The 24,948-nt window shown below is 42.5% G+C and overlaps 1 protein-coding gene across 3 annotated transcripts in view; it reads right to left on the reverse strand.

The window, feature by feature from the left end:
- NAV2 (neuron navigator 2) overlaps positions 1–24,948 on the reverse strand; it is a 769,613-nt gene that overhangs the window by 218,160 nt on the left and 526,505 nt on the right. For 2 of the 3 annotated variants that reach the window (XM_012456498.2, XM_012456497.2), the window contains one exon: positions 15,540–15,700. In XM_012456498.2, coding sequence (XP_012311921.2) covers positions 15,540–15,700 — 161 coding nt within the window. Of the gene's footprint in view, positions 1–15,539; positions 15,701–23,736; positions 23,806–24,948 lie in introns of all 3 variants that reach the window. The other variant, XM_012456495.2, reaches the window with a different exon arrangement.

A 24,948-nucleotide genomic window follows, 5' to 3' on the forward strand; every position in this document is an offset into this window, starting at 1 on the left:
TAAAATTTAATACATTAAAACTTTGGTTCTTCATCTGCACTAACCACATGTCAATTGCTTAACAGCCACATGTAGCCCTAGTGGCTACCATATTAGATGGCACAGAGTGTAGACTATTTCCATCATTGCAGAAAGTACTGTTGGACAGTGCTGCAGAGGATAGAGGCATTTATTCATTCATTAAATACAGACCAGCACTCCGCAAATGTCTCCTCCTCCTGCTGTTGGAGAGTTACCTATGGCAGATGGAGAGCGAGGATGAGGAAGAGGTCAAGGGAGGAAGGAGGGAGTGAAAGGATGGGCCAAGAAAAGCTCCGTATACCCTCCTCCCACCCCACCACAATATTACTTCCAGTGCCCTGAGAGCTCCCACACCCACCCTGGACCTCAAAAGCTCTCTGTTTAGTTAAGCTCATCCAAAAGGCAGATATGCCAAAGCCTTTGGAAAGACTTCAAGGAAGCTAGCCTCAACCTTAGCCGTTTGATGATTTCTGAAGTGTTACACATCAGAAGGTGATCTGAGGGGCTCCCTAATGAGACTGAACAGTTCCGATCAGTTTCCGGCCAGCAGTGGCCATTCTGGTTGCCAAGATCTGAGCGTTAATGCTAACACCTCAAGGCCAGAACCAGGGCATCTTGGCATGCTCAGACCAAAGGGAACACAGAAAGCTCCCTGTTCCTTTCCTGGGGGCTGCCTGTGAGTTCAGCTACAATGTCTTTAATCTTTCCAAAGACACTGCAGTCACCAGCCCCAGCAGTGGGCAGCAAGTTGTTGCAAATTGTGGGTCTGGATGCATTAAGACAATCAGAGGGCCCAAACTAAAGGATGATAAAAAACAAAAGGAAAACTAAAATCACATTCAGAGAAAGGTCCTTTGATCCTTCACCAATCAGAGTACTTTGTTCCAAAATACTGTGGAAAAATCATCAATTCTGACTTTCAAATGTTGTTTCATAGGAGTATAACTGACTAATTTCCCTTTGTTTAAAACTGCCAAAAGGTGTATCTTCTTTTTTCTACTTTAGCCAATTTATAAAAAAGGAAAAGACAATCTAACAAATGCTTCTCTCAATGTTTGCTAGTTTCAATCAATATTTCCATCTCAAATTCTCCTCCCCCTATGAATGGCAGTGGGAGGATTGCAAGAATCAATAAGTGACATTTCTAAGATACCAGGAACAAAAGATAATGGGGTGGATGTTTACCAAACTATGTCAAGTGTGCATTTGCTAAAAGTTGTCCTTTTAGTGAAGGTCATTCTGTGTTTCTTGGTCCCTTGGTTTTCAAAAATACCTTTCATCATGGTTTATCAAAGAGAGAGGAGGCTGAGCAAGAAGAGGTGGTTACATGGGTGCTTCAGACTTTTGATCTGAAGCAACAGACCAGGAATGGAGATCTGGCTCTCTGAGGTTCTCAGTTCAGCTGCTGTGGTTACTTTGTCCTTTGTAGCCATCTCTGACTTTTGGACACTCGTGAAATTATTGATTCAACAAGCCTTATATACATAATTCAGGGTGTTTTCCCATATGTTTCATCTCATGTAAACCACACAATAACTTTATGTGGTCAGTGCTATCCTCATTTCCATTTCAGAGCTAAGGAATGTGAAGTTCAGAGGTGTTAAATGACCCATCAAAGCCACGCAGCCAGCAAGCAGAGTTGCTGGGACCAGACCCAGGTGTCCTGAGCACAAGTCTGACATTCAGATCATCTTCATCACACAACAACTTCTGCCAGTTGGTGTGGGAAAGAGAAAGCAGAGAAGCGTCGGCCTATGAATACCAAGAATCCCAAAGGCTGGAGAACGGGCTTAAGTGGAGCCACACCTGTTTCGCAGAGCTCTACTTTAACAGCTGTGTCCTACCTTGTTCCCTTGGCCACAGGGGCCGCATAAAGCAAGTGGTGCTTTTGCTCCTTCAAAGACCTGCCAGCATCTACCTCTCAGAGACACCTTCTATGGGAATGGGGTAACCAAGGATGCTTTGGCGGCTCTCCCCCATGAGTTCCTAGAGCTACTCCGTAACTTACAGGAAACTGCAAGTATGTCTCAGTACATCTTAAGTGAGTTCAGTGCAGTCTCATTTTCATGCAACTACAGTGGACACAGCTATTATCTTGACAACTGAAATCAATCCATCAATATAAATTCATCGGGTCCAACATGTTTATTGTGGTAGATGTATTACAAAACAGCCCCTAGTGTCCACCCTTCTGTGTGCCATGTATGCTTTGCAGTGTGACTTCACTAGGTGGAATCGGTTTCCTAATCACACAAATTTGGGCAGGTCACGTGACTAGGTTTGGCCAACAGAATGAAGACGAAAACTGATGTCCTCTTTCAGAGCTTAGGCCTCAAAGGCCTTGCACATTTCAACTCTCGGCTTTGGGACTCACCTACCACCAGAAGAACAGCTTAGACCAGCCTGCTGGGGGACGAAAGACCATGCAGGGAAATCTGAGTTGTCTCACCCGAGGCCATTACAGATCAGCTGGCATGCAGTCAACGTGCCAGGTGCCCTCAGACATAGGAGCAGGCCCAGCTGACACCCCCCCCAACCCCCCGCCCAAGCTGGTGCACCTTATCAAGACCATCCCATCAGACTGGGGCTTGTAAGAAATCAGAGTGGCTATGATTTCAAACCATTCATTTTGAGGGGCTGAGGAGACAGGGGTGAGTAAGGCACCCGTTTCACCAACCTTTCAAGGCCAGAGGGTCCAAAAAAAGGTTCGCTTCCACAAGTTTTATTATTAACTATTTCTTAGGCAGTAACAGGTTTGAAGATGTTCTGGGAGAGGTAAACCCTATTTGTGTTGGAGGGTATGAGACTCAAATGGCTTAAAATGTGGCCAAAAGAGCAAAAGATTGGAGTCAGGTGACCTAGGTGCTGTAGCACATATGTCCTATATGGAAAAGTCCCTCTCCCTCACAGGTATTCACTGGTTTTGACTCCGAGCCAGATGCATTTAACATGAGGCAAAGAAGTAATCCTGGCCCCCTAAGAAGGTGTATTACTGAAGGTAAGAACCTGATTCACGCATGAACAACAGGACAGAACGAATATGTCTCTGGTATACAGAAATAGTTAAAGATAGGGCCCAGTTTCTTCGCTATAAGATCTCAATTACTGGCTCTTCCTGGGCTCTATCCTTGTTTTTCCTTAATGAATACTGCCCCCTACAGCATGTCAGTAAAATAGATTTAAAAAAAATAATTTGCATGGAGAACTGCCTGAAGACATTCCTTCCTGGCTCTTAGAGGAGGGCAAGGAATGATCCAAGTGTTAAATGGTGGAAACTACACATGCGACTTCTCGAAGTAGCCATGATTTCTTCTGCGTGGCACTGATTCTCGCCTGTGAACTCTCTGATGGCCTCTGAGCATGAACTTGGCAAGTTCAAGACAATTTATGTGAAGTTAAGGGAGAAATGTTCCCAAGTATGTGAATGGGGTAAAAGAAGTCATCACAAACACACACAGGCATATCCACATAAGATGCAGCTTTTTTCCAGCATACAAACAAATCCTAGCGTACAAGTAACATCCTCAAAAATAAAGTGAGTTTTTGGAGTGAATGAATACTTTTAAGGGAACCAACCCAAAGGTGGGGTTTGGGAACTCTAGAAATCTGTGGGGATATGAGACATTGCTGAGGTGGAGAAGACTCTTCCAGAACAAATCATTCCAACTCTACCCTCACCTGGCGTAATCAAATCCTAGATTTGCAAGCAATCTTAGAGAAAATCTACTCCCACCTACCTGCTATTATAAGAAATCTTACCTATAGCATCCCTAGCAAGTGATGATCAAGCTTCTGTTTGAACACCTCTGGGGTCAGGAAACTCACTATTCTAAAGAGAGCCTATTCAACTGTGGGAAGACAAACGTGAAAAGCTCTTTTTACAATATACATATGGAGCCAAAGCTTGCCTCCCTGTAATTTTTAAGGTTCCACTCCCTATGGCCAGAAAGAGAAGGAAAACGCTAGCTCGGAATATAGATCTTCATTTGTGCAAGGAAACTGGTTTCTCTCCATAAAACTGTTCTCAAAAACATCCTTTATTTCTAACCATTGTGTGGGCAAATGGGGATATGGGCACAGTGGACCCCTACAAACTTTGGCTACGGGTCTTACCCTGAAGAGATTCTACCTAATCCAGAGAATTAAGTTCATTCATAGTACCTCCCCCTCCTTTTTTTTAATAAGAGCAGTTATCACAAAATGTATTGATACTGTTTGCATTTGTTTACTATCTGTCTCTTCCATCAGACTTTAAGTCCCATGCAGGCAGAAATTGTTAACTGTTTTTTCATTTTCAAATATTCAGTGACTGGCATAATGCTTGGTACATAGAAGACATTCAATAAATAACCTCAGACACACTAATACATGAAGGACTGAGTTCCAAGAACATGAATGTGTAATAAAGAAGGGAGAGAATCATTTATTCCACACTACACAGTTTGGTTTAGAATTATTTGCCTCTTAAAAATGGAACCAAATCTAGCATAACCTTTTTGCAGCAAAAATCAACTATTGCCTTCAAAGATCCTTCTCCTTTGGGCTAAACCTGATCCTTGAATCCACCAGCTGGCTGCCTGCCCATGTGAGTGGATGGACAGCTTTGTGAAGACCAAGTTTAGCTCAGGTCTGCTGTCAGTTCCTCACCACTCGAGAAAGTTTTTCCACTAGGCCACATGAATCTGATCACACCCACACTGTGGGTTTCCTCCATTTCACATACATTCTCCTAAATTGAGGAAACAAATGTGGGGAGGCTCTGTCTGGAAGAAAGCATTTAGACAGTCTGCAAGTCATTATCCTCCAAAGCACAGTGCCTAAGAATGCCAGGCTAGAAACCGAGGATCCTCTAGGAGACATGCATGAAACCTGGGCAGTAGGGGGCAGCAGAGACTTATGGTCCTAGGCTGTCCTGGAGCCAAACGACATTTTTTTTTTTTCTTAAACTTTGCTTTTTCCGAGCTGTGTAATTATAGGTCACCGATTCCTCACTCCACATTTCAGAAGAATGCTGTGATTCTCCCACTCTGAAAAAGGCAAAGGGAGCCTTAGATGTTAAGAGGCCTTCTTTACCTTTGCTCTTATGAAGGAAGTGGGCCCGGCCATTGATTTCCATCAGCAGTTATTATCTGTGCATTGTACACAAAGTTTGGGGAGCCTTGCCATCATACGTAGCAGCATGACCGCTGCTAAGGAATCATGGCAGGAGCTCCTAGGAGACTAAGAATGTGAACTGTGTCCACGGGGCCTTGGCACAAACCGCTGTGTAGCATTACCATTCATCCACAAGGCATGACACCTGCAAATGGCCCATGTATCACTCTTCCTACCAGGTAGATATACCATGACCATGGTCTCAAATATTCTCAGTACAACCCCCTGATACCTTCATCAGGAGAAGATGGCTCCCTGGCACGTAGGCTATGTGCTGGTATGAAATGCACACACTGACGGAATCACAAAGGCAAACTGCAGCTAAGAAACAAGCACTTGATCTGCGAGTCCCTAAAGCCTGAGGATGCCATGTCCTCAGCACAGAGAGGCAGCCAAGTACACATTCACAAGAAACTCCTAAGTAGCTGCAGCTACGTGAGCCGCCAGCCTTTATTGTTCAGGGTCTCTCTCCTCATTGTGACCAGCACTCCAAGCTTGTACTTCACATTGCGAACATATGCTCACAGAAATGTTAGTTTCGTTTATCCCCAAATGCATGTGTTTTCTCATGCTGATGAACACTGTCAAATACCTAAACTTGGAGGAAAAAAAATACTTTTTAAAGAGGACCCTAAACTAAGGAATGACTAAGGCCTGACTGCAGATGAGACCTTGATAAAAAATGACTATTATGAGAGCACCCAGAAATGTAAATACTTCCCCCTCCCAATGATCCTTGAAATGAAATTGAATTCATGTATGTGTGATGCTTTCCACGTAACAGATGGAAGCAAGAGAAACGCTAAGATTTATCATCTGAAGACTGGATGAACATCAACCAGTCATTTTCTATTCCTGAGACAAGACTAATCAAATAGATATTTCATCTTTCCAAATGATTTATTTTCTTTCTCTTTTTCTCCACTTACTCTTTCTCTGTTATAAGAAGCCAGGTTTACTGTACTTTAGAGAAAGGATATATAGCAGAACCATAAGTTCACACATTGGTTTTGAAATGTATCCATATTTAGAGAAAAGCAAGCATGGTGACATTCTTCTCTGTGAAAAAAAGGATGGCTTCAGCATTAAAGGTTATTAGTTTCACACATTAGAGGAATTTTTGTGTCTCCTCCACTGAAGTCTCTTTTAAATTACACAGTAGATCAAGAATATGACTCCCAAAGGGGGCGAAAGAGACTACCCCGGATACGATTTCGTTCACCTTTATGTTTGACTTTATGCTTGATGTTAAGGACAAAAGCTAGGATGGAATCAGGGCAGTAAGGCACATCACTCGGTGCCTCTCTAGGTAGCTTTAATAGTGCTCGCCCTTCCTCTGAACAGGACAGTGCTCTCCTCCACGTCAAGTACCACCAAGCTCTGCAAGTGCCAAAAGGTGATTCTCCAGCGAGGGCAAGGTGAGCCAGCTTCTCCCTCAGAGCACCTCCTTGTCTTGTATTCCCTCTGCTCCTCTATCCAGATCCCGAAGAGACACTTTCTTTTTAATATCTCCAGTCTAAGAAAGAATCTATTAGCTCAGCGGAAACAAGACAGCAATGAAAAGGTAAAAATGAAAAATGAAAGAAAGAACTTTGCTCAAGGTTACTGAGGTAATAGCACAAAGCCAAAAGAAAATAAGACATATGGAAGTAGCTACGTCTACCCAGGATAAGCTGCTGGATCTGAGAATAAATTTAAATACGTATATGACAAAATGTATATGTACATTTAAATGATTCCCCATTTATTAATCTCCTGCTATGTGCTAAGCATTTGTCTGGGTGTCTTACTCTATTACCTCCATTCCCCACAACAATGTACTACAAAGAAGTTGCTGAGAATTAAAGGGGAATTAAAAGGGAGTGTTCTCTTTTCTCGCTCTGTTGCCTAGGATGGAGTGCAGTGGTGGGATCTGGCTCACTGGAACCTCTGCTTCCTGAGTTCAAGCAATTCTCCTGCCTCAGCCTTTTGAGTAACTGGGACTACAGGTGCACTCCACTATACCTGGCTGATTTTTGTATTTTAGTAAAGACAGGGTTTTGCTGTGTTGGCCAGGCTGGTATCAAACTCCTGACCTCAAGTAATCTTCCTGCCTCAGCCTCCCAAAGTGCTGAGATTACAGGTGTGAGCCACCACACCTGGCCGGCAGTGTTCTCTTTTAAAGGTAACCAAGAAGTCCCGCTAAAACTAGGGTTCTCAAGCTCCAGTGCCATAAGATCTCAGGGGTGCAAAATGTAAACTTCTAGGCTCTTACTCAAAAATATGAATTAGAAGGACTAGGTTTATAATGCTTTGGGATTTGTCTTTTTAGTACTTACCTCAAGGGATGATGAAATGGCCCATGAATCACACCTTGAGAGACAACAGTCTACAGTCTTGAATTTACCAAGACCTTACCAGATCATGGGACTTGAGCTGTGTGCTTCTGAGTTAATAGAGGGCTACCCATGTCAAACCTGTTCCCCATTCAACCACACATGGGCAACCTGCACATATTATGTCAAGGTGGAAAAATGTTACTAATGAGGCATTATTTTGGAGAGATCTGCCATGTGTTTGGGGACTTTTCAGCTATTTAACTGACATTGTCAATAATTAGTTTAGAATAAAAGAAAATTATGTCATGAAATACAAATTACAAAAATGAAACCTGTCTTTACTCCGGGAGCCAGAACCACAGCTGACTCACCTGTGAAAGGGCACTATTAACAGGCAGCAAACCAACTGACTGCACAGTACGTCAAAAGTCAGGACTTTGCAATTTTCTCATGCCATGCAAATGATACCCATAATGTCAATAAATTCCAGCTATCAGGAAATGACAGTAAGTAATATCCTTCACAGAAATGTCTACAACAAACAGACAACAAGCACAGAAAGATTTAACTGGGTTATGCAAAAAATTACAAAGAATGCTTCACATCTAACTTTTTTCCCATCATTAGGGCTAGAAAGGCCTGTTGCCACTTCAAAAATAAATCCACCGAATCTATGAGAGGTGAGATAACTTGCTGTTGGAAAAGGATTAACAAAACCTTTTCCTCTTTTGCATGGGAATTTGACCTTGAGTTAACCTGCTAACTGTTCCCCTGGAAATGTGATAAAGATAGAATGTCCACTATATTACTAAGCAACATTGCTTGTGGTAAAAATGACCACATCTGAATGGGAAAAACCACAAATGAGATATAAATATTTCTTGGGGATACCATCATTTTGAGCTTCTCTGAGTTCTATGACAATTGATCGGGCCTAATCCTTGTGGGAACCCTAGAAGTTACACATATGGGGCTGTTATATACTCCTCTGGGGTATGTGACTTTTAAGCTGGATGGACCTGTGCACCTGCCCTATTCAAGTCTTGTTCCCTCACACCTGAGCTGTTACCTGGAGGTGAAGGGGTACAACATTAGAATGGTGCTAAGCATGGCCTATGATGGTCTTTTGCGGGTCATTCTGAGAAGATGCCTTGGTGACCATGACACTTGCCCAGAGCCATACTTCTGAGAAGCGGCAGGGCCAAAACTTAAATGCAGTGTTCTGTCTTTACAGTACTTGCTTTCTCTTTGATTGCAAGGCCCCAAAACTCCTCTCCTGAGATAACTGAACACTGGCCCCAAGACATTGGTACAACTTCTTAACTTGCCAAGCTTCTTTATTCCTCCAGTGATCTGCGAAGTCCCTAAATTTGGCAGCATCTAATCCATCCTGCCTACTTAGCTTCAACAGGTGTTTTAATTGGTCACTGAGTTCCATGCCAGACAGTATCGCAGAGAATTCTCTAAATTCAATGATGCCATCTTGGTTCACACCTCTTGGTTAGCTTTTTAAGCCCTTTGACAACTATGGGTTCTATCTAGAAGGTCACAATAACATCATGACTGATTCCCAACAAGAGGTAACTATCACCCACTCTAACCAACAGACACCTAAGCTCTCCCTGCCTGGGATAATAGCTCCAGCAATGACAAAGATCTCTTGATGACAAAGGGAGGCCCTACTCCATCACAAAAGTGATCTTGTAGAAGTTTACCCTCTCTAGGCCCTCCATAGAATATGAGCTGAATAACACAGTGAACTCGGCAGATTTGCTGTCAGATTAACACCCAGACCAGGAAGTGCAGGATGAGTCATTCTTTCCCAGCCTTCTTTTCCTTTTCTCTAAGCAAAAATTTTGAGCTGGAAATCAACAAAAATGGTATCACTTCTGGGAAGTCCTCCCTGAGTCTTCCTGGCTAGATTCACCTTTTTCTTCACAACTTGGAGCATCTCTCTATTATAGTACACGTGAGCACCATTCCTCCCTGAGACTGTGAGCCCCTGGGAAGCAGAGTCTGTGTCTCAATTCTCCCTGTCACGACAACCAGCCCAGTGCCCAAGAGATGGTAAGTGCTCTATAAATGATGATGAAATGAACAAATGAAGAAAGTAACATGAAACAGGGCACCCTAACTGTATTCTTGTCTGCAAGACTTGGATGACTGAATTAATTTCATTTAGTCTAAACTGTAATTTTATGTCAGAATCCTGGTTAATAGCAGGACATGGGCAACTTTTTCATAGTTACATCTCCTAATCACTAACTTAGATAAATAACTTGGTTTGCCAACCATAAAGTGATATGTTTATAGAGATTCTAAATCAATGGCCCCAAAGTTACTCAGACATGACATAGAGCTGAAGGTTGTAAAACTCTGTCTCGAGCCATGTCTGGCTCTTCTCGTCTGCTCATGACAAGCAGTGAACAAAGAGGAAAGGGGTGACACAGAATGAAGACCAGAGGAGGAAACCCACCAGAAAGCATGGATGGTGCTCCCATCAGACAAGGTGCAATAGTCAGTGCCAACTGAAGAATACATTCGCACCTCACAGTGGTTTAGTGATGGAGGACCTCAGAATCACAGAGGGGAAACTGAGGCTGGAGAAGCATGTTGAGAGTAGAAAGTTTGATCTCAAACTCAAGTGCTTTTTGAACTATGTTAAGGCAACTAGTTGCCAAAGCAGTGTCAGTAAACAAGGCCAATTTTTATCAAACGGTCTTGTTATTTCAGCTTCTTAAAATAATTTGCCTCATTTCAAAAGAATGAAAGTATTTTTTTGCCCAAGACAGTTGATAAAAGTGCTATCAAGTATGTACAAAAAGTAGTCCTCTCATACATTGTTGATGGGGAAATAAATAGGTATAACCTTTTGGGAGCAAAATTTGGAAGTATTAAGTATTAAGGAAGTATTAAGTGTTAAGGAAACTATACAATGTGGATACTCTTTGATGCAGCAATTCCACTGAAATGGTTATATACATGTAAAAAACATACAAGGATATTAATTTCAGTACTATTTATAATATAACATTGAAAAATTAGAAGCAACATAAATGAAAGTGATTAAACAATATTGTGGTAAATCCATACAATGGAATATTATGTGACTATTAGGAAGAAAGAATGACCTATATATACAGACGAGAAAGGCTGTCCATGACTTAGTGATTTCATTTATAAGATTTTGAAAGTAATATCAATGTGTGTATGGGTACAGAACTTCTGAATAATTAGATAATTACTTATAAAGCACTTTAGAATACTACTTGGAAAATAATAAACACTAAGAAAATTCTATCTTTCAAAATGTGATAGTATATGCATAAAAATATGCAATAATATAAACAAAGTGATAAACAGTGGCTAATCTAGGAGGTGGGAATATGTAGGGTTCTTTGTCTTTTAATACATTTCTATGTTGTTTGAATACTTTCCCATTATTTTTATAATGAAAATAAAGATTTTGTTGCTATAAAATGAAGAAAGCCATATTATTTAGAAGAGAGCATCTTCTATATGAATGTAAGTCGGTCTAGGAATACCAACTGTTTCAAATTCATGAGATGGACCAAATACTTTAGAGATGCACTAGATCCCAGGCAGTGTTAATTCATTCAAAGGATGTCAGTGAGAGGACAGGAAGAGAAAACAGATAATGTCACAGCTATTTCCTTGCCCCTGAAAATCTGTGATTCTGGTCTGGAGCCCTAGGGGCACTTGGAGTCAACAGAGAAAGTGAGCAGTCTCCCTGCATCCTGACCATCTCTGGACACTGACTTTTCACTGCCAAATCTGCTCATATATACCATGGGTCAGGCACAGCTGTGGCTCATTGCTGCTTGCAGGAGGGAGAAGACTAAACCAAAGGCAAATCTAAACTTGATGGCAATGATGATACTAAAGGCTCTGCAGACTTTCGTCCAAACCTCACAGGCAAAATCTGAGATCAGTCTTTGGGAAAACCAGTAGATTATGTTGTTATCCAGGAATATTTTTGGTTTTTATACATCAACTGTGTACTTGGCCACCACCTTATGGTGAATGAATTTTGTGTGACTCTCTAGGCCTTTTGTACCTAAAAAGTATTATCTACTATCACTTTTCTTCAGCTTCACATCTCAGTAGGTTTTTCTGTGTAACCAGAACCAAATTCAGTGATGATGGCAAGAGGGGGCATGATTTTAAGATAAATCCTTTAGGATTTCCCTACAAAGTATAAAGTACTCTATAGGTTTTGAAAAGTTGCCTGCTACAATTTCTAATTACTCTTAATATTTTGTTTTAATTGGAACTAGATGTTGAAATGTTTTTGTCTCTTATTGACAGAGTAATGAATTTTTAATTTAAGCTACTGATGTCATTAGATCAATTCCTCAGAATGAAATTCTTAGGTCAATGGGGTCACACATTAAAGTCTACAAATTGCAGGATATGACATGGATGACCCTTGGGGACATTATACTAAGTGAAATAAGCCCTTTATTTATATTATTCCATATTTTTGTGCATATACTATCATATTTTGATAGATAAAATCTTCTCAGTGTTTATTATTTTCCCAGAAGTATCCTAAAGTGCTTTATAAGTAATTATTCTTCAGAAGCTCTGTACCCATACACAAAAAGACAAATGCTGTGTGATTTCATTCACATGAGGTATCTAGAGAACTCACTCATAGAAACAGAAAGTACAATAGTGGTTGCCAGGGGCTGCTGGTGGGAGGTAGTGATGGAGAGTTACTGTTTAATGGGTACCAAGTTTCCATTTTGCAAGATGAAAAGGTTCCAGACACTGGCTACACCACAATGTGAACACACTTAACATTATTGATTAAAACGGTTAAGAGGGTTAATTTTATATTATAGGTATTCTGCCATTGCTTTTTAAAAAAGTAGTCTATGAATTGGCTCACCTGAGAGTGAATTGCCAGAACACGACTCAGTCAGGGTCTGACTCACTTACAGGAAGGCTTCGGTGAAGGATAAAGGAGCATGGGTGATGGGATTACATCACAGACTTTACCTCACCTGAAAACAGTCCACGCCTCAGCTACAGCACCCACCACAACAAACGGTGGTTCATCTGTTCACAAGAGCATCCCTCTCTGAGATGGTACTTCTCAAGGTGAAGGACAAGAGATGACCTTGTCCAGGTACCTGTTGTGTCTTACTTAGGTGGTTGAGCTATTTCACTCTGCATGTGGGCTGGCTACCTCAGGAGCTGTAATCAACAGGTCAGGTTCAAGGGAGAACACAGAAACCATGGAAAAAGGCGGAGGAAATGAAGAAGTATCTGAAAGTAAACTTCCACTGGCCTTCTACCTCAGAATGATTGAAAAAGTTAGTACAAAAAGCACCTGGGACAGCCCAGGGTAGGGGAGAGAATAAATGCACCCTTTCACAGACTGGGACCACTATCAGTTATTTTTATCATTGTGACTCCTCACAGGAGTTTTCCTGCATCACAGCTCACATAACACTCTCACATGTACCATCTCACCTTATCCTCATAATAGACCTCCCCAAGGACAGGACGAAGCCAGAGTTTGAATCCCGGAGTGGAACCTGGATATAATTCCAGTGCTTAGTTACCAACCAGTGGAGGCAAGTTACTTAATCTCTATTAACCTCATTCTCTCTGCCTGTAAAATTGGGTTAATAGTATTTACCTCACAGAACATTTGTAAAGATCAGGTACCATACTGAAAATCAGGCCAGGCACAGTGACTCACACCTATAAACCCAGAACCTTGGCAGGCCGAGGCAGGCAGATCACTTGAGGTCAGGAGTTAGAGACCAGCCTGGCCAACATGGTGAAACCCTGTCTCTACTAAAAATACAAAAATTAGGGTGTGGTGTACACATTTGTAATCCCAGCCACGTGGGAGGCTCAGCTAAGACTGTGCCACTGTACCTCAGCCTGAGTGACAGAGTGAGACTCCATCTCAAAAAAAAAAGAAAGAAAGAAAGAAAGAAAGAAAGAGAATTAAAGTCCCTGGCATATAATATGCACTTAATAAATAAATATGACTTCCCTTTCTTTATTCTGGCACTAAAGTCTTTCCCTGGGACACTGCCTCTACTGGAATTTGCATCACAGGCCTTTAAGAGGCCTTGTTGTTCTCAGGCTGCTCAGAGCACATGTGGGAGCCTTTGCTGAGGGCAGGGACAGGTCAGTGGCTGTCTTAGCATTGGTGGGCACACCTGTAGGTGGCTCTAGAATACAGTGTCCTCCTACCCTGTACCATCCACTAGGAACTTTTACCCTATTTTCACCATTTTTTGGACTTGGATCTCATATCCATCTTTCAGACTGCTTATGATAGCTTCTCCCCAAATAACCATGGGGCAAGGGCAGATTGAGGAGAGGCCCAGCACAAGTTTTTCCTAACCTCTTCCCAACTCTCTCCTCATGTGCCAACCAACTAGCCCTCAACAGGCAAAGCTTCAAGCATTTGTTTGCCACTTCCAGGGGAAGCACGATATTAATCATGGTTCTGAAACCGAAGTCCCTGGGTTCAAATCCAACTCCATCTATCACTATCTCTGATGTGACTTCAGCAAGTACTTAACCTTTCTTTGCTTTAGTTTCATCTTTTGTAAAATGGGGATAAAATGAGGCACATGGTAGGTACTCAAAAAGTTTAGCTTACACACATCAATGTAAAAACACAAACCTTTCCATTACATACATATATACATATAAATGCATTGTGAAAGTTCTGGATGGATACATATAGAATGGTGCATATTTGTACTCTAGGGAGCATATGTAGGAAAACTTTTATCTGATACTTGTACCATTTTACAAGCACATATTATTTTTGTAATCTAAGCACACTTAAAAAACACATGAGTATGGTGAAGAAAAGGGAAGTGGGAGAGAAAAGAGGAAGACAGGGAAAAAAGAGAGAGAAGAAGAGTAAAAATGGTTGCTTGAGGTAGAAACTAAGGGCTGGATGACAAAGTCTTGAGGGGTTGAGACATTCTGGTTATGGCTTTAGTGCCATTTGCAGAGTTCCCAGTGCCTTGGCTGGGAAACCTTTTTCCATACACATCTGTCAGCCCTGTATACATTTCCTTCATATATGGGGAGGAAAAGATAAAGTGAATAGCAAACACTTGGGGGAACTCAGTTCCACTGAATCAAGTGACCCTGAGTTAGAGGAGAGGATGGCAGAGGTTTCAAGCTCATTCACAGTAGGAGGGCTGCCCATGCTCTTGGGGCACTTTAGGGAGTGAGGGGGCAGTTTCCTGGAAATAGAGAAACACCATCTAGACAGCCCCAGGAAGCTTCCATAACGCCAGGTAGGAAATGCTTCCAGGAGACCAGAACATGTTTCCCAAAGATGTCTAGACTATTTTGCCTAGAAGGAATGAAGGAAGGCTCTACTTCTTTTTGAATAATCTTTGAAACTACCTCAGAACCTCACAGGGCTGTTCACCATTTATCTCCATCCTAAAAACTCAGTACTGCGTAGAGTAAAAAGAAAAAAAAAATTCATATCCTTTTATGGCAAAAGTTACATCACAACTCCTAGAGCAATGCTGTCTACTCCTTATATGTAGCCAAGATCTTCAATGAGCCAATCCACATTCCTGATTTTTTCAAAGGGTGAAAAACCTCTTGTTCCTAACTCCCCTCACATTATTTCTGATGGATAAAAAAGCTTATCACAGTTCACAAAATGCATGCTCCAAGAAGCTTGCATTTCTGAAAAACTGCTTAATATATGGAACATATTCTATGAAAATGTATTTTCAAATTCCAAATGCTGTATTTCTTCTATCCATAGCCAGGTGTCTGTGGGCCCCCACCCAAAGAAAGATAGCACATTATTTTTGCTGGTGAATGTAACAATATTTTCCCCACTTTATTAATGCCTCTGGCTAGTAAAGTTCCTGCCTGCCAAATATGTCCTTGTAACCCATTTTTACCGCAAATGCAACCCCTCCCCAGGACCCCAACCAAATTCACCCAAAGGAACTAGATAGATGTGCTCTGAAGGAAGATGCCAAAAGGCCCCTCAACAAGGTGACTCACCTTTCTCGTGGCTGCTTGGCGGTGGGGGTGGGGAGGTGATGGGTTTGGATTTGTCATAGTTGTTAAAGCTCTGGCTGCGCCGGTTGTTAGCAGTAGCTGACCCTCCGCGTGTTTTGGCCTCACTGCCTGCAGCGGATACCCTCGCGGTAGGACCTGGAAGTCTAAAACACAAAAGCAACAGGATAATGCATTCAGTCTCAGTGTGTGGGAAGAAGGAACTGCACCATGCAGGAGGTAAAAGAAGCTATCCAAGACATTGTGAAGAGGTTTCCAGTCAAAGAACTTGGTGGAACCATTACAAACATGCAGGCAGGTAATGACCCCAGCAAAGTCCAACAGCAAAATGTGAAGTTTTCCTTTGAGCAGAGAGAAAAATTTTGAGGAAGAAATATGTTTGTCGATTAAAAATTCAAAGTTCAACATGGTAAAATCCCATCTGTACAGGCATAGTGGAGGGCACCTATAATCCCAGCTACTTGAGAGGCTGAGGCAGGAGAATGACTTGAACCCGGGATGGGGAGTTGCAATGAGTTGAGATTGCACCATTGCACTCCAGCCTGGGTGACAAGAGTGAAACTCCATCTCAAAAAAAAAAAAAAAAAAAAATATATATATATATATATATATATTCATATATATATATATATATATATATATATATGAAGTTCATTTTTTTCCCCCTCTGGGATAAGTATTTTTGTTTTTTAGTAGGATGAAACCATGTTATTTCTTTTTTTTTCTTTTTTCTTTTTTTTTAGGAGGTTTGTTTTGGGAAAGGCCTGTTATTGTCTTTGTTTTTTTTGTTGTTGTTTCTTTGTTTTTTTTAAAGACGGGGTTTCACCACATTGGTCAGGCTGGTTTCGAACTCCTGACCTCAGGTAATCTGCCCGCCTCAGCCTCCCAAAGTGCTGGGATTACAGGTATAAGCCACCGCCCCCGACTTGTTATTTCTAATTCTATCAGCATGGAACATAGAGGCCTTGGAGGACTCTAAACTGTTAACCTTGTGTGTGCATCTCTTCTGATAGGTATAAAAACTGTTTGCCATAATCTGGGGTTGTAAGTATCAAGAAAAAGCCAATTTATAATGGTGAGAAAGTGAATTGCTACCACTCAGAACCCAACATACTTGCGATGAAAACTTAAAGTTAGTTGGAAACACTTGTCCACACATACATTTTCCTTCAACACCTGACAACCTGTCTCCACAGGCATTACTTTGAGGCTAAAGTGCAACTTCTCTGCACAGTAGATGGATAACATCATAAATTCTTTCTGTAAAACTGCCAGAAATTTGTTAGCCTAAAGGCAAACACACACTCTCCCTTTAAATAAAACACCTCATTTTGGGTGGTTTGGGAAATAAAGTCACCAGACTTCTCCATAATGTGTCTAAAGATACTATGGTCCATTTACCAAAGAGTTAATGGTAAGACTCCTCAAATCAGAATTTTAGTCCAGGGAATTACTAAGCAGGCTGTTTCCAATAATTAAAGTTGAAAGATGAATAAATGATGAAATGTTTAGTTGTATCTTTCAGCTAAAATCCACTTAGCTGTGTTTAAAAGCCACTGGAACCTCAGCTGACTAGCATTAGATCTAGTGATAAGTCTGAATTTTCAACTCATAAAGCTTTCAGCCTTTTCTTTCCATGCAAACCTGTAAGCACCAAAGAAGTCTACAGTCTGGAAGCATTTTAGATATAAGCAAGCAATCACTTTAAACTTTTTCTTGTTGGCTGAGCAAGAAAGCTGGTTGTAGGGTAAACAGAGAACATGAGCTGGTGTGAGGGACTGTAAAATTTATACAGTTAAGAAGAAGCTGGCTCAATTCCCTGACTGGGAGCTGGGAGAGAAGGAAGGGGGTTAGCTCTTCCCCCAACACGTTGCAGTGAGAATCACTTCCCACTGCGCTGTGAGGATTTGCCCCTTGGTTAATTTACCCCATCTTGTTTGGAGAGAACATTCACTCCACAAAGACAGGCACAGAATAGAGTACAAAATACTAGCAGTGCCAGTGCCTGTGTTTGGGGACCAGATGTGGCTAGCACATCTGGCCAAGGAGGTCCAAAAGTGAGATCTTAGTACCTCTTGGTTCTGCTTCCAATGCAAACAATGTTCTGCAAGTCCTTCAAGTCAGTGTTATCTGATTACTCACATCCAGTGGAAGAGCTTCTGCAGGTGACGATCTGGGCCTCCCTTGGGCTGGACTTTTTAAACCAGACACAGTCTTCGGGAATCATTATGCCCACAGATAGGCCTAGAAAAGGATTACGGACTTGTTCCAAGATGATGTCACAGCAATGGTATTAAGTGGTGTAGGGGAAGGCAGGTCACAGCTTTCTACTGCTCTTTGCAAGTGCGGAATTTGCAAAGAGCAGGGAAGCAAAAAGCAATGAAGAAGGAGAAGATGCATAGATGCATTCCTTTCAGAGTTGCTGGAGAGCCCCCATTGTGCTGACCCTAGGCTGAACCACAGCAGATTTTTAGGACAGGATAAGGACTTTATAGAGGCAGGCAATCAAAGCACAGGATGGGAAACACACGATCTTGAATCAGGTAGGCAGTATGGTCCTCTGCGAGGCAGCATGGTGTAATGGATAGGATACAGGCTTTTCCACACACAAGACATTGGAGCAGTCTCATAACTTCTCTGAGATTCATATTCCTTACCTGTAACTTTGGAATAATGATGAATAATGATTTACAGTTACACCCAATAGTTAACAGCTATACCATTGGGTACAACTGTAAATCTGAAATGGCTTAATGTCCGGCCAGTGCATGTGAATTTCCTTTCTCATCTTTTCCACTGAACACAGGTACATGAAGGGATTGGACACTGGCATAAAAGAAACATGCCATGGCACAAGAAAGAATCGGATAAATCAAGAAGAAAATAGATGAGTCAAGTTTAAAGTGTCAGAGAGAGTTGGACAAAAATCAATATACAAGAGTCTGAGATAAACATTTTCAAAGACACAAGATAGGCTTTGGCAAGCAGGGCTCATCATCTCCCTAAGAACATTTCAGAAGAGAAACTACTCAATCCAAGTATCTGTGGCTGACTGAGGTCTTAGACTTGGAGTGTCTGTGGGCTCCACTCTCTGGGATGAAACATCCCTGGTTTTGGAATAACTCAGACAGTTCTGGGTTTCCCTTGGGTTGTCATGGTCAGATTCTTTTCACTGAGTCAGTGGCTAGGTGCTCTTTTGATGGAAGAAGCATGTTGTTCAAACGGCTGCAGCATTGTGCCAAGCCTTCTGGGACATGGAGAAGGCGTTCTTGAGGGCTGTGAGCACAGCTGACATGGCAAAGGGAGAACAGTTTACATACAGCTGTCAAAAGCCACAACAACGCTCAAGTCAGCTCCTGTCCACCCCTAACCACTATCGCCTCCACATCCTAGTCAGGAAAGCAACCTGCACTCGACTAAATCAGAAAACTGGATGGAGACCACGTACTTTTTCCCACCATGCAGAGAGAATCTATGTTGACTCTAGTTTAACAATTAGGTTCTATTGTAAATGGGCTCAGACCATTGCTTGCTCCAAAGTAAGCCCCCTCCGTCTGACATTTTCAACAAAATTTGGTTCACTGACAAAGGCCATAATGACTGTGTGGTGACTGGGAAGAAAGAAAAAATGCTAAGCCTGGATTCATACGGGGGGAACCAAAATATCTCTTGGGATGATGAGTACATCCACAAACAGAACTAATTCAGACTGAACTTTTAAGTGCAGGAGTTTAAGTGCAGGATTTCAAAGCCAAAGGTGACCACAAGAACCGGAGGCACCTGAGCAAAGCTGGGAGGCCACTGGACTTTCTACAGACTGAAAGAGGCAGAGCTAGAATGCTCAATCTTACCCAGATCTCAAGGGAACAGTTGACCTCAGCTGACATCTAGATTACACATGTATTGATAAAATACGTGAAGTTCAGAAGGTATTCAGAGAAGGAAATGAAGATCTTGGAGGTTGTGAGATGATCAGGAAAGGCTGTGTGTAAAAGACCCCAGAGCAAAGGCTGTGTGTAAAAGGAAAGGCTGTGTGTAAAAGACCCCGGCATGCTGAGTGGGAATGTGAGTAGAGGATGGGAAAGCAGGCGGCAGAGCATGCCACTCTGAGGGAAACCCTGTAGAAAGTACAGAGGAAAGAAACAGCTGGCGTGTGCTGGGACTCCAGGGACAGAGTGGGAGGAAACGAGGCTAGAGAAGCAAGCAGGGCGTGGAAGGGAAGGCCTTGTATGTCACACCACGGGGCCTGGACTTGGTCCTGCCCTCCAGGGATGCGGTGTTAACTAAGGAGGCTGAGAGTGCAGGTAGAGTTGAAAAGCAGAGTACCTCCTGGTTTACCAGTGGCGCAGATCCGAGGCCTCTAGCTAACATTTTGAAATTCATTATTGTTAACATCCTTGTGTATCATGGGAGTGTCTATCAACCTCCACTCTGGAAGCATCTGCCATCTGGAGCATTAGAATCCCTGTTTGCTGAAGAGCTAGGTCTTAGCTCCTGTGGAACAGCTGCAGGTATCACAACAGATGCTGCCTGCTGGGCCTGTCTCACTGAGGCAGCGCAGGGAGAGGGGAGCATGGCAGGTCAACCCTGCTCCCTCACAGCACCTCAAAGTCCCAACAGCTCCTTCCCAAGAGGAACTTGACCTCTCATAATCACTCTAGGTCCGAACACAGTTACAAATAACAGAGAACACAGATGGGTTCTTTGAAACATATACATGTTGGGTTTTTTAAATATTAAGCTTAAGGGACGTTGCGTAAGAGGTGGGGGAACAATCCTGCTGTTGTTAGAGCCATGGTCAATTTCTCCAATGTGTGCAGAGCCAAGTAAGGAGGGCGGTAAAACTGTCATTCCCAGCATGGAAGCTATGAGTGCATCCCAGCTCCTCTGCTCCATGCGATGTACGTGCCGGTGGCAAAAAAAAAAAAAAAGCAGTTCTTTCCCCTAAAACCACTTCAAAGGCTGGGAGCAGAGGATGACCCCTCCCAGGAAGGATGGCAGCTTGTGTGCACATGCAGGGGTTTGTGGGGGGCGGTCAGAATCAGAGATGCTTTTTGCCAGGCAAGATGATTAAATACTAAATCTCTCATTTCCATGGCATCTGTTTTTCAGCCCAGCAGCTGGGCAGAGAGGACCAAACTATTAAGTCCACTGCCTCTTTTCCACAGGATAGTTGCATACAGATCAATTCTATGGGACTTTCTAGAGGCAGCCTGGTTGCCTTACCTGGCCCAGATGAACCCAAAATACCAACACTGCCATATCTGCACTGATTATATGTCAGGTGCTAAGGAATGACTTTATTAATTCATTATTATTTATATATTAATTAAATGACTTTATTTAAGCCTCATAATGCTGTGAGCCAGGCAAGATTACCCCATTTGACCAATAAGGAAACCCAGGCTCATAGTGATCAAATCATTTGCCCAGGTAACAGCAACAGTAAGTGGTAAGGATGGGCCTTCACTTAGGTTTAATGGCACCTCTTAGCCACTATGTTTCTCTGCCTCCTGCAGGTAAAATAAGCCTCCCTGGGCTCACCAGGGAGGCCAGGTGGCAATAAGAGTGGTCAAAGGCAGAAATAAACGGAGAGCTTTCACCCTTGTATCGATTGCCTTCATACGCCCCTTCCCCACATCCAGATTCAAGGTGAGGCTTCTCATCCTTCTCAATACCCCTGGTGCCCATCAAGGTGCTGGGTGTGGCAGGTGTTCCATCAGTGTTTGGTCTCCAACAAAAGACCTATTTCCAGAGCTCTGGGGGAGGTGGCTCACTCTGCCAGAAGGGATAGGGCTGCTTCTTTTGGCAACCAAACTTTACTGCTGCGCTTAGTGGTATCTGATCAGCTAAAATTCTTCATAGGATCCTGCTCAAGGCTGGTGGTGGGGGTGTAGAGAAGGCAAGAAAGAGCCTTCAAAGGCTTCATTTGAAACAAGGAACCATCCCTTCATTGGCCTTGGCAGAGACAAAAATGCATCTCAAAGAAACCTTAAGTGGGGGATATGACACTAAGGGAAAGCCACATCATGGCTTAGGGTAAACCCAGAAGCACTGTGCCCAGCCCAGTCTCAGGGCAGGGTTGACACGCTCTCATCTTCCAGTGCTTCCTCTCTTCCCACTGCCTCCTTCCAGTATCTGGGTCTGATAACAAATCATTCACGGGATGGGCATGTGCTTCCAATTAGATTATTTCCCCAGCTAGCTCCTGTCTTCTCTACCCTACAGGACTGAGCACATCGTGGGAACAGGCACTAGATTTCACGTTTCCTTCCAGCTCATCCCTCCCCTTTCCTTTCCTATGTACGTGCATTTGTGTGACATTCAATTTAACTGGGAAAGGACCAGTTTGTCAGAGCAGTGGGGGTCTGTTCTGACTTGGGCTTGGTGTTCTTTGTCAGGGAAAGCAGCTACTTTGTCCATGGCTACCAGAAGCAGTGACAAACTAGGTTCCCTCCGGTCCCCCTCCACCGAGTCTGGGTAATGTGCTGACTTGCTCTATGGAGAAGCACACTGCTATATGGTTTCTCCCTCACCAGCCAGGCAGAGCCTGAGCTGGGTCTCCCTAAGTGTAAGCACTTTAGAAAACCAAATTCTAGGCTGGGCAAAGCAGTGGCTCACACTTGTAATCCCAGGGCCCTGGGAGGCCAAGGCAGGAGGATTGCTTGAGCCCAGGAGTTGGAGACCAGCCTGGGTAACATTGGGAGACCCCACCTCTACCAAAAAAAAAAAAAAAAAAAATTAGCTGGGTGTGGAGGCATGTGCCTGTAGTCCTAGATATATGGGAGGATTGCTTGAGCCCAGCAAGTCAAGGCTGCAGTGAGCCATGACCATATCACTGCACTCCAGCCTGGGCGACAGAGTGAGCGAGACCCTGTCTCAGAAAAGAAAACAAAAGAAAAAAAGAGAAAAGAAAACTCTGGCTAGGAAAGGCACCTAGAGGTCCCTAACACATGGGGCAGCAAGCGAGCAGTTATTCAGGATGTATTTGTGATAAATGAAGACAGATATGAATATGGATTTCCCATCCCCTTAAATAAGAATTCAATGAAAAATAAATACCGGTCATAATAAGGAGGAGATTCTACCCCAGCAGCAATTTCTGTCAGGCTGCTACAAGGGCAGTGTGAGAGAAAAAGCCAAGAGCAGTGGTTGAAACATAAGATATTAAAAAGCAGCCTCAACAACCACAGAGATACCAGAATTGAAGGAGGGGGAGGAGAGGGTAGCACTGTGGTTATAATGACGGTTCTGAGTTAGACCACCTGTATTCAAATCCTGGTTCGTCCACTTTTTTATGTGTGTGACCTTGGGCACAACGACCTAACTTCCTAAATATTAGTTTCCTCATCTGTGAAATGGGGATAATAATATGACCTACCTCATGAAGCCTGGAGTGAGGATTATATAAGATGACACATTTGAACTTGTGCATTCAATAAATGTTAGCTGTTGATACTTTTAAAATAACAGTAGATATAATGATGCAACGTGGTGTAACTGGCTTTTGCCATACCACAGAATGGGTCCTCACAGGAGGCAGTGGACAGATCAAAGTCTGAATTAAGAGAACTAGCTCATGAGCAAGACTATTTTCTATTTTTCAGGGAATGGAGGCAGTCTCCATGGTGCCTAAGAGCATCCAGAAACAAAATGAGACATAGCTGCCTTGCTGAATTGTGTCCTCTGCCCAATATGGATTCATGTTCAGGTCTTTATAACTCAAGAGTAAACCAAACCCACATTAGTAATTTTAGCAACAACACAAAGCACAACACACATAAATGAGATGCAGGTGAGGTAGGATTAGGGCCAGGACGAAGCAGGGAGCAAACTCATCATAAAACCACTATAAAACTATCTAGAAACTCACCTTTACCTAAATCAGAATGGATTTTGATGACAAAGCCGTCAAAGCCAAAAGTCAAGAAAATGTAAAACGTCATGTGCACCTCAATCTCACTTGCACTCTGTCACTCCCCCCGCACACACTCGCAACAATCCCATGGTCACTTTCAAAACTCTGCATCATCGGACCATTAGCCAAAGCACGTTTAGTTTTCTGGAACTGCAAACATGAAATGGGGAGAGGATCAAAGGGAAACTCAGCCAGAGCAGAGGGAACAATGGAACAGTGGGTTGGGATTAAACCATGCTTTGCAGGACACAGAGAAAGTCTAACCTAGATATCTTTTTCTGACCCAGAGTGAAGCGGATGATTTTGCTTTGAGATGAGTCCTTGGATGACGCACTGCATGATAGGAAAGAAAAAAGTGGAAGAGCTGAGTGAGGAGAGAGAAGACACATTAGACACACAAATCCTAAGAGTCTTCTGACAATGGGGATGCTGCTGTATTTTCCCATTGCCCACTGTTTTCTATGACATGCAGCTTTCTTTCTAGGTCTCACTTTACTCATTTGATAGATTTCCAATGTGAAGAAACTGCTTTTAAGATTATCTAAGAATGCTTGTGGGTATGTATGCCTGTGTGTGTTTCTTTAAACATTGAATGTCTTTCTTGTCTTCAGGCCTTATTCTTAAAATAAGGCCTTAAGGCATGGGGTCCGTAACAAGTAAATAAACTTTATGCCTTTCTAAAGTACTGAGATGTTTCTATTTCACATGCTTGCTCTATTTGGATGCTTTTCAGATAATATCGTCAGTATCCCACAAAGGTGACCCAAAACAAGGGGACAGATTTTTGCAATTCTACACCCAGATGTTGCTGGTCTTGGGAATTTTTGCTTTTAATGCTTTAGAAATGAACATTTAATGCTTGTTAAAATCAATAGATTTTGTTTTTCTTGTACTATAAATCGGTACATATGAAGAATTTTAGTTAGGCTTAATAAAGGAAAAAGTTAAACTTATTTACTGCTTTAACAATAGAAATCTTTATCTTTCTTGCATTCATACATCCTGTATCATGTTCATAAAAGGATCTGAGGTGAGAAATAATTTGTTGGTTTTACTTTACGCAGTGAAGAGAGAGGGGAGAATGGAGAAAAAAATAAAGTCATTTTCTGGATTATTCCTTAGTAACTGAATACTGATTATCTGTGTAGAAACAGATGGAGAAAAAAGGAAGTCCTGGAGACTATGCTCCTCTCCTGGACTCTGGACCAGGGAAGAATTTCACACGGTGAAATGTGGATTACGTTCTTGGCCACCAAGTCAGTTGTGAGATGAGCTGAAGCAAAGAAGCAAAGTAAACCTCTATGAGGCTGTCATGGAGGATTTGCTCTGATTCCTTCAAGCCAGTGTCTCAGACTTTTCTTTGCCAACTTCCATAACTCCTTTACTAGCAAACTTCATGGAAAGTTGTCGAAGTTTTAGTGCTTCTACCCCTCAGGGGTGCTGAACCTAGACAGCTTCAAAATAGTTTTTAGGCAG

The sequence above is a fragment of the Aotus nancymaae genome, unplaced genomic scaffold (assembly GCF_030222135.1).
Source record: "Aotus nancymaae isolate 86718 unplaced genomic scaffold, 86718_ANA_hifiasm-v0.15.2.pri h1tg000059l, whole genome shotgun sequence".
Lineage (NCBI taxonomy): Eukaryota > Metazoa > Chordata > Mammalia > Primates > Aotidae > Aotus > Aotus nancymaae.